This window comes from Microtus oregoni, unplaced genomic scaffold, assembly GCF_018167655.1.
Source record: "Microtus oregoni isolate MIOR12 unplaced genomic scaffold, Mior012 000004F_ref0000308, whole genome shotgun sequence".
Classification (NCBI taxonomy): Eukaryota; Metazoa; Chordata; class Mammalia; order Rodentia; family Cricetidae; genus Microtus; species Microtus oregoni.
Window position 1 is genome coordinate 31,807,322 of NW_024543063.1, and position 9,018 is coordinate 31,816,339.

Genomic DNA, 9,018 nt, shown 5'->3' on the forward strand with positions numbered 1-9,018 from the left:
TAGAGAATCATCTATTCAGGTCACACCCTTAGATGTGCTCAGGTCATCTGTTAGATTTGTAAGCATTCTTTGTAGGCGCTGGCTACGCCATCCCACCACATGACTGCTCTGCACTCCCCCACGCTTCTGTGTATGTGTGTCGGTATGCGCACCAGTGCAGGTGCCCATGGAGGGCACCAGAGGGCACCAGATTCCCCTGGAGCTGGAGCTGGAGCTGCAGGCAGTTGTGAGCCACCCAACATGAGTTCTGGAAACTGAACCCTGGGCTTCTACAAGAGCAGTCCACCCTCATTTTCACTTTTGAAACCCAGGTTAATTTAAAAAACACTTTTCCCTTTTATGTTCACTTCTGGTGTTCCCCAAAGGTCCCCAGCCATAAGATTGCAGAGATGTCTGTCTTCTGGGAAATGTAAACCCACATCAAGCTCTCTGCTCCAACATCCTTGCTTGCCACTGTGCAGAAAGTAGGCTCCCCTTCACTAAAGCACCTGATCCTATTCAGGGTTATTCCTGGACCCCAGGCTTATTCGGTGACATCAGGTTGAGGCTTACAGCCTGCGGCCAAGAGGCTGGGAGGGTGACCAGTATCTCCCTTCCAGAAATACCCACAGCCCAAGGGACAGAAGAAGAAGAAAATTGTCAAGTATGGTATGGGTGGCCTCATCATCCTCTTCATCATTGCCATCATCTGGTTCCCACTGCTCTTCATGTCCCTGATACGCTCTGTGGTGGGTGTCGTCAATCAGCCCATTGATGTCACTGTTACCCTCAAGTTGGGTGGCTACGAGGTGAGTAGCCGGCCTCCAGCCCACCCCTTCTCCACTAGCGAGGCTACACCCACTCCTTGTGGACTACGGATGGCTCCATACTGATCATGCATCTCATCCCCAGCCACTGTTCACCATGAGTGCCCAGCAGCCATCTATAGTGCCTTTCACGCCCCAGGACTACGAAGAGCTGTCCCAGCAGTTTGACCCCTACCCAGTAAGTGACCTGCACTGTATCCACTTGGTACAAGGTGGGCTGGCAGGGAAAAGGTGGCCTGCTGCCCCCTAACCGAGGTATGCTCTACACAGCTAGCCATGCAGTTCATCAGCCAGTACAGTCCTGAGGACATCGTCACTGCACAGATTGAGGGCAGCTCTGGGGCACTGTGGCGCATCAGCCCCCCAAGCCGGGCGCAGATGAAGCAGGAGCTGTACAATGGCACCGCTGACATCACTCTGCGCTTCACCTGGAATTTCCAAAGGTGGGTCCTATGCTTACAGGGCTGTGGGGGATGCCCCACACTGCCTAACACTGCCCTCCCCGCAGAGACCTGGCCAAGGGTGGCAAGGTGGAATATACCAACGAGAAGCACACCTTGGAGCTGGCCCCCAACAGCACAGCACGGAGGCAGCTGGCCGAACTGCTCGAGGGCAGGCTTGACCAGTCAGTGTGAGTGCAGACCACTGTGGGCAGGTGGGCAGGAGGGCTTAAGATGCCCCTGACTTGCTGACTCCTCCCACAGCGTCATTCCCCACCTCTTCCCTAAGTACATTCGTGCTCCCAATGGACCTGAAGCCAACCCAGTGAAGCAGCTGCAGCCAGGTGAGTGTGGAATCAGGGTGCTGGGATTCAGCCTAGGCCAGGGATGGGTAACCCCCAGCTCTAACTACCCCGCTCAACTCAGATGAGGAAGACGACTATCTTGGTGTGCGTATCCAGCTGCGGAGGGAACAAGTGGGCACAGGGGCTTCTGGGGCTCAAGCAGACACAAAGGCCTCTGACTTCCTCGAGTGGTGGGTGATAGAGCTGCAGGACTGCCAGACTGACTGCAACCTGCTGCCCATGGTCATCTTCAGTGACAAGGTCAGCCCTCCTAGCCTCGGCTTCCTGGCTGGCTATGGGTGAGTACTGCAGAGGAACCTCCTAGAGCCTCCAGGGCAGTTCTGAGTGGTGGCGGCTCACATGCCTCTCCCGACAGGATCGTGGGGCTATACGTGTCCATTGTGCTGGTCATTGGCAAGTTTATGCGGGGCTTCTTCAGTGACATCTCACACTCCATCATGTTCGAGGAGCTGCCCTACGTGGACCGCATTCTCAAGCTATGCCAGGATATCTTCTTGGTGCGGGAGACCCGTGAGCTGGAGCTGGAGGAGGAGCTGTATGCCAAGCTCATCTTCCTATACCGCTCACCAGAAACCATGATCAAGTGGACACGTGAGAAGGAGTAGGAGCCCAGCTCCTGGGCACCGGGAATGAAGGAGCTGCCCCAGGGCAGCATGGCCACCAGGGCTGACAGCGCTCCTTGGAGAGGAGTGTAGCTGCCTGAGGCCGCGAGCTGTGACACATCCTCCTGGCCCATGTAAGCCCTGATGATGCTGCTGTCAAAGGGACACTGGGTCCCTTACCTGTTGCGTCCCCACCCACCTGCTGGGCTGGGGGCCCAGTGTAGCTCAGGGCTAGCCACACTGGGTCTGGGGGCCTGGCTCTCCCTTCCCACAGTACTGTAGAGTTTTCTAAGTAAAAACATTTTTATTTATACAAATGGACAGTTATAGACCAATCCCAGTGTTCTCGCCTTCCTGCTTGATGGCTCTGCTTTCTTCCTTCTCTTCCTCATCATCATCGTCTGTAATCAGATACTCCTGAATTTCCTTAGAGACCCAGGCCCTAAGGGAGACTGCAGTGAGAACCAGTCCTGGGCGTCTCCCCAGAGGTCTCCCCAAAGAACAGGCACTACCTCTGACTGCGGAGCTGAGCCTCAGCCAGGACATAGGGTGGCAATGGGTCCAGGGAAGGCTACAAGAGATGGCAGTTTGAGGAACCATGGTGACCATAGGGACAGCTCATAGGGACATACGGACAGGCACTCACCAGGTCCTTCATGTTTACCCGGCAGCCATAACACAGCTGTTCTATGACACAGGCCTGTGCATCCCCCCTGTAGAAGCAGAACTGAACTTGTATGCCTGGTCTCATTCTGAACTCTGTTTAAGGCCACAATCTTTCTGCCCCCTCCACCCCTGTCCATAGGGCAGGACACAGACAGCGTCTTACCTCCTGCCAACTCCCCTGTGGCAGCTCTGGGCCTGACCGTCCCCTGCACCACAGCAGGGGGTGGTAGGTATCCCAGCATCAGCAGGCAGCATCTGGGAGAGATGTGAGGAAGACTGAGCCCCAAAAGCCGTGGCACTGTCTGCAACAGAGAGGGTTTGAGGGAACCCTGGGGCAGCCAAATTACCCGCCCCCGCCCCCCCCCCCTCCCCCGCACTCAAAGAAGGCCCTGCACGCACCAGCAGTGTCAATGTCCAGTGCACACATGCAGAGGAGGCAGCTGGGGCTGGCGGGGCCAGAGGCACAGCCCTCCCGGGGAGCCTTGACCAGCTTCTCACTTGTCCTGTTGGCAGGTGCACAGGCGAACAGGGACAGGTAACAAGTATGTCCCCAGTCATGGGTTCTGCGCCCTTCAAGTGTGGGCAGCAGGCTCAACAGCACCCCGAGTGGCACACACACCTGTACACAGTACTGACTGTAGAGGGGAACAGAGTCTGCAACCTCAGGATAAAGGCTTCCATCAGCCGGTGGATGCTAGCCTTTTCTGGAGCCTAGGGACAATCAGATAGGGATTTTAGAAGGGCCGAGGGCCACCTAAAGCAAGTACCACGGGCTTCACATGGCCAGCCCGAGGGGACTAAGATCAGTAGAGGATTTACACAGTGTGGATACAGGTCCTCTTGCCACCTCTTCACCTCAGGGACAGACTAACCCTCTCCCTCCAAGCTACCTCCTTAGAGGTACCAGCCTGCTCCTCCAAGGTACAGGGCATGCTTGGAGGGCTCCTAGATACATGAACACTACTACTGGCCTTTTCAGAGGCAGTGCTAGAGTCGCAGAGAACCAGCTGGGACAAGGCCAGTCCTAGGGCAGGAAGGGCTGAAGCTGGCTGGCAAGGACTCAAGATCTAACAGTGCACCAGGGATTTCTGACCCTGTATGGAGGGGCCGCCCCCAACCAGCCCACGCACTTCTCCACAGGCCCACCTTGGTATCGATGGCTGGTGTGAAGACCGAGGGAACGCCAAACAGGCGGTTGTAGAAGGCCACTTCTTTCAGGGTGTGGTCCCGCATAGGCCTCACCAACACCACATCCCCATGCCGCTCATCTGAGAAGCCCTGGGGAACAGACACTATGGCTCAAATCCTAGCGTACCTCCTATTACTGCCACTGCCAGCTATGGTTGGGTCTCAGGCCTGTCCACTTGGAAGACCCCAGGATAACGCAGAAGTACTTTCAAAGGAAGGAGGACAAAGAGGCCAGGGACACCATGACCTCTAGGCCCCGCATACCGTGTCCCAGGCAAGGAAGGCTCCTCTCCCTAAGGCCAGGTTGGTCATAAGCTTGATGGCCAAGCGGGTACAGCTCTCCCCAGTCATCACCTTGCAGTAGCCATGGGTTCGGGCTACATGCACAATCAGATGGGTCCTGTGAGGGGGTGAATTACAGAAGCTGGAGCTGGAGTCCTACAAGCCAGGCAGGGCTAGGGGTGCTGCACTCACCTCAGGGTCTGCAGAAGCTCCTCTTTGGCTGTCAGCGTCTTTATGGAACTGAACAACCTAGACAAGGCCTCAGTCTGAGCAGCTGTGGGGAACCCAGCCATGCCTAGGGGGTCCTGGCTGTGGGTTGGGTGTGATTGATCCTCCCCATGAACTGGGCTGGCACAGTCCTCAGACCCTAGCACATGCTGTTGCTGCAGGAAGCTGTCCACAGCCGTTTTGTAGGCCTCCTCTGTCCCTGTGGGCTCTTGGGAAGCACAGCACAGCACGGATGGTGGCAAGCTGAACACCTTCCAGGATGTAAGAATGGATATTGAGGTCAAGGCCATACCAGCCCTCTGAAACAGTGGGAAAGCCAAGGCCCAGGGCAAGAGGCCCACAGGATGGCTCCAATAAGCAAGAATGTGGCCCTGATGGATACCCCTCCAAGGTTACCAAAGGTCACCACCTGGGCAGACCTACCTACCTCCTCTAAGGCAACTATATGCCACAGGAAGCCAGTGTTCTGCAGGATCAGCTTCACCTCAGCCAAGGTCTTCACCCTGTCCTGTAGGCTCTGGCCACAGGCTGCTCCCTCTGTAAAACCCAGGCAGGAAGTATGTCAGATTCACAGAGGAAGTGGAGCAGACGGAGGTGGTCAGTGCCACACACAGAAGTCACACCACGTCTACTCTTCAGACATTTTGTTTGTTTGTATTTTGAGATAGGGTTTCTCTGTAGCTTTTGGAATCTGTCCTGGAACTCACTCTGTAGACCAGGCTGGCCTAGAACTCACAGAGATCTGCCTGTCTCTGCCTCCAGAGTGCTGGGATTAAAGGCGTGCACCACCACCACCCAGCCAGAGAAAGTTTCCCTGGACTGGCTTCCCTCACAGCTAAAGGACTGGCTTCCCTTACAGCTAAAGAAACTGCCTAGTCTTTCATCCCCAAAGACCAGTTCTAAACTCATCTTCTTCAATCCCTGGGCCCTTCAATAGAGCTGAGAAGGCACCGCTGTCCCCAGTGTGTCCCCTAAAGGGGCTGTTGAGGTTCACCAGTTATTGTTGGGGACTGAATGGAGGAGCGGCCCAACATACCGTCAACATAGATGACTCCTGGCACAAAGCGTAGTCGTTTTGCAGAATCCTGACTCAGACCCTGGAAGAGAAGTGTCAGGACTCAGGCCTGGCCAAAAGCGTTTCTCTGGACTTCAGACTCTCCAGACAGTGGACAAAACGGCCTGGGTCTCCCCTCAGAGGGGTGTGTATGGGCCAAGTCTTCCTCCCACAGGAGAAAGTATGGGTCTGTCTTCCTTCTTATAGATGGATCAATGGGTCTGGGTCTCCCTTCCCCACAGGAGAAGGAAGTGGTTAAGTCTTCCCTCCGATATGAGGGCATGCCCTGTCAGTATCAGAGACTTTAGAACCCACCCTCTCTAGTCTGCTTCTGACACCTATGCAGCCTGAGACAACCAGCTGGACCATGGGGCAGTGGGGGCACTGTACCACCTGCTGGGCACCTCAGAACCCTCAGGAAGTGTTTGGTAGGTTAAGAACCATGGGAGGCAGGGGCAGAGAAGATTCCAAGGGGAGCAGGGTCAGGCACTGACAAATGGCTTCATGATGAGCTCCTCTACATGTACAGCTTTACGGGAGCAGCAGGTACAACAAAACCCCAGAACGACAGGGTGTTCCCAATGAAGCAGCACTGTCACTTAGGTCAGACTGCTGACTCCGATCAACCACAGCCTCGACTCTTTTGCCGCTCTATGGTGAAAGGAGCATGTGGGTCCCTCTTCTGTGCCAAGGCCCCTCAAAGAAACCCTGCATGCCCTCAGCAGTGCCAGGCATTCTCAACTCAAGTCCCTATTCTCTCTGCCTCACCCTCTTCCACCTAGGCCACTTCTCCCTGTCTTCGGCAAATACTTCTCTCTACCTACAAGTCACAATTGGCCAAACTTGGATACTACCAAGTAAAGCTAAATGGGGATGTACCTGGGGACCCTGATGAGTACATGTGAGATCCTACGGGTGTCCCAGCTGGGGGGGCGGGGGGTCTGTCTAGTGTCAACCAAAAACTTTGCAGTGCAAGCTGAGGAAAGAGGCCCCGGTTAATTCAGTCCAGAAGTTCAGGCTCAAGGGATGGTGTGGACGTACCTCAAGGACTTGCCAGACCATAGAGCTGGACGAAGGCCCCCCAGACCACGCCAACAGCACCTGGGGTGGGAAGAGAGGATCAGCAAGGACCTGCATCTCCAACGTGAGCAAGTCTGTTTCATTCTTAGACAGCCCAAGACACCAAGTCTACCCTCAAGGTACAGAGACAGCAGGCCAGCTGAAGAAAGGCACATATAGGAAGGAAGCAGGGGCTGACAGCCAAGCACTCCCCACGAGTACCTTCTCGCCAGGAAAGATGAGTCGGTTCTTCCCAAGCATGGCTCTGAACTTGTGAACATAGAATGCCTTGAAACAATCCCTGTAACAGACACAGAGAGAGGCTGTTCCACACCTGCCCACCAGCCTAAGACCCTGTGGGTGATACTGTCCCTCTTGGCAGTATCCGCTCTTAGAGGCAGATACTCTGCCAGAGCCTGTTGGGGAAGTTAGATGGAGGAGCTCTCCTGGCTATGACTCTCAGTGCACTACCCAGATCCCATCAGATGTGAGCTGCGGAAGCTCCACAGGTGCTTGGAAGGACTCAGCTAAAAGAAAGCTGAACTGGAACTAGAACAGGGGGAAGTCACCAAAGCCTCTCAATAACAAGTGTTGATCTATTGATGATGCCCCAATAAACAGAAGGGTTGCTTCTCTGAGACTCAGACCCCTGCTGAACCGAGCAGCCCTCATTTCCAAATATTCCTAAGTTGTTAGTTACATTAGTACCTACCTTGCCCAGGTTACAATTACTGGTAACACTACCTTTTCTTTCAAATCTGGGCTCCCAAAACATGGTTGGTGACAAGATAGGTTCTGGAAATCAGTTTCTGTCCCTTCACCAGAATCTTTTGTAGAAAATATTTAAAAAACAGACTCAGAGGGGGCTGGAGAGATGGCTCAGTGGTTAAGAGCATTGCCTGCTCTTCCAAAGGTCCTGAGTTCAATTCCCAGCAACCACATGGTGGCTCACAACCATCTGTAATGAGGTCTGGTGCCCTCTTCTGGCCTGCAGGCATACACACAGATAGAGTACTGTATACATAATAAATAAATAAATAAATATAAAAAAAAAACAGACTCAGAGATCCAAAGGAACTTAGACACATGAAATCCTCACTCACTCAACAAACATACACTACACAAAGCTACTGCTAACACCACTAGATATTAGAGGAAAAACACTGGAGATTCATGTTCCTGCCCTCGGGGAGCTAGAGCTCTGGGGTAAAACAGTCAAACATGAAAAGCTGTAATTCAAAAGAGGTATGAGGAACCCATTGAAGTTACAAATAAAACGTGAATCCTCCTGCTGTGGCCCCCGTGGGAATAATCTCTTGTTCTCCTTCCAAGTCTGTGTGGCCATCAAATAAAATGGGTATCTCATAGCCGGGCAGTGGTGGCGCACGCCTTTAATCCCAGCACTCAGGAGGCAGGTGCAGGGGGATCTCTGTGAGTTTGAGGCCAGCCTGGTCTACAAGTTCCGGGACAGCTAGAACTGTTACAGACCTGTCTCAAAACAAAACAAAAAAAAAAAAAAGCAAAAACAAAAATAGGTATCCCATGAAAGAAGGAACAATTTCCACCCAGAGTACCTGCCCAAGTTCCCAAGATGTTCTGATCTGACCTGGACGGATTCCAAGTGCCCAAAAAGCCTGTCTTTCAACGCACCTTTTCCCTCGAGTCTGGCAAGCTTCCCCAGAGATCTTCCTACCACTAGGCCCATCAAGGAAATTTGTGGGATTCTGTTTGACAGGATTTCTCTGCAGCCCAAGAATCTGAGGTAATTCTCCTATCACGGAATCCCTAGTGTTGGAAATACAGGCGTGAGCCTAGTTTAGATGACAAGAGTCGTTATCAATGGTTCCCACCACTACTTGTGGTCCGGGCCAACGTGACAAGCACGTACAACGTAACCGTCCCCTTACAAGGAAAAAGCAAGCCTGGAAAGGGGGGCTGCAGAGATCTCACCTGCAGAAGGCGTCTCCAGCTCGTATCACCACCACCGGCAGGCCTTCCGCGCACTTCACACATTTCTGCTCCCGGCTGTGGAGAAAATAAGAACATCCATGGCAAATCCTCCCACCGCAGCGAACCTGGAGGAACCAGTCTCACTTCCCAGCCTGGCTCACACACCAGGGCCGTTGCTTAGTTCTAGCTGCCGACTCCATTCCGGGTCGCTGCGACCCTAAGGGCGCGGGGACAATCCCTGGCCTGGTACAAACGGCTCTTACCCCGGCCGTGGCACGGGCGGAGGCTCCCGCTGGGCCGACACCGCGTAGTCCTCACCGGCCTGACACATGGAGATGAAGGGCTGGTCCGCAGTAGGGGAAAGCCGGCGCGCCAAGA

At 54.0% G+C, this 9,018-nt stretch overlaps 2 protein-coding genes across 4 annotated transcripts in view; one reads left to right on the plus strand and one right to left on the minus strand.

The window, feature by feature from the left end:
- The window catches only part of Piezo1 (piezo type mechanosensitive ion channel component 1), a 65,274-nt gene extending 62,733 nt beyond the window's left edge, over positions 1 to 2,541 (plus strand). For both annotated transcript variants that reach the window (XM_041650049.1, XM_041650050.1), the window contains exons 45-51: positions 600 to 788; positions 892 to 984; positions 1,077 to 1,249; positions 1,315 to 1,437; positions 1,511 to 1,590; positions 1,673 to 1,889; positions 1,967 to 2,541. In XM_041650049.1, the coding sequence (XP_041505983.1) occupies positions 600 to 788; positions 892 to 984; positions 1,077 to 1,249; positions 1,315 to 1,437; positions 1,511 to 1,590; positions 1,673 to 1,889; positions 1,967 to 2,216 (1,125 nt within the window). In that variant the 3' untranslated portion in view covers positions 2,217 to 2,541. The remainder of the gene's footprint in view (positions 1 to 599; positions 789 to 891; positions 985 to 1,076; positions 1,250 to 1,314; positions 1,438 to 1,510; positions 1,591 to 1,672; positions 1,890 to 1,966) is intronic.
- Ctu2 (cytosolic thiouridylase subunit 2) lies at positions 2,504 to 9,003 on the minus strand. Of its 2 annotated transcripts, XM_041650051.1 has the most exons (16): positions 8,904 to 9,003; positions 8,641 to 8,715; positions 8,341 to 8,475; positions 6,913 to 6,991; positions 6,673 to 6,732; positions 5,614 to 5,674; positions 5,005 to 5,114; positions 4,542 to 4,828; positions 4,332 to 4,467; positions 4,026 to 4,157; positions 3,499 to 3,590; positions 3,279 to 3,382; positions 3,043 to 3,181; positions 2,860 to 2,926; positions 2,726 to 2,784; positions 2,504 to 2,655 (listed from the first exon to the last, which is right to left on the minus strand). In XM_041650051.1, the coding sequence occupies exons 1-16, from the start codon at positions 8,969 to 8,971 to the stop codon at positions 2,538 to 2,540; spliced, it is 1,722 nt and encodes a 573-aa protein (XP_041505985.1). In that variant the 5' UTR covers positions 8,972 to 9,003; the 3' UTR covers positions 2,504 to 2,537. The 2 variants fall into 2 exon arrangements, with proteins under 2 accessions (XP_041505985.1, XP_041505986.1); XM_041650052.1 differs by lacking the exon at positions 8,341 to 8,475.
- Between the last annotated feature and the right edge of the window lie 15 nt (positions 9,004 to 9,018).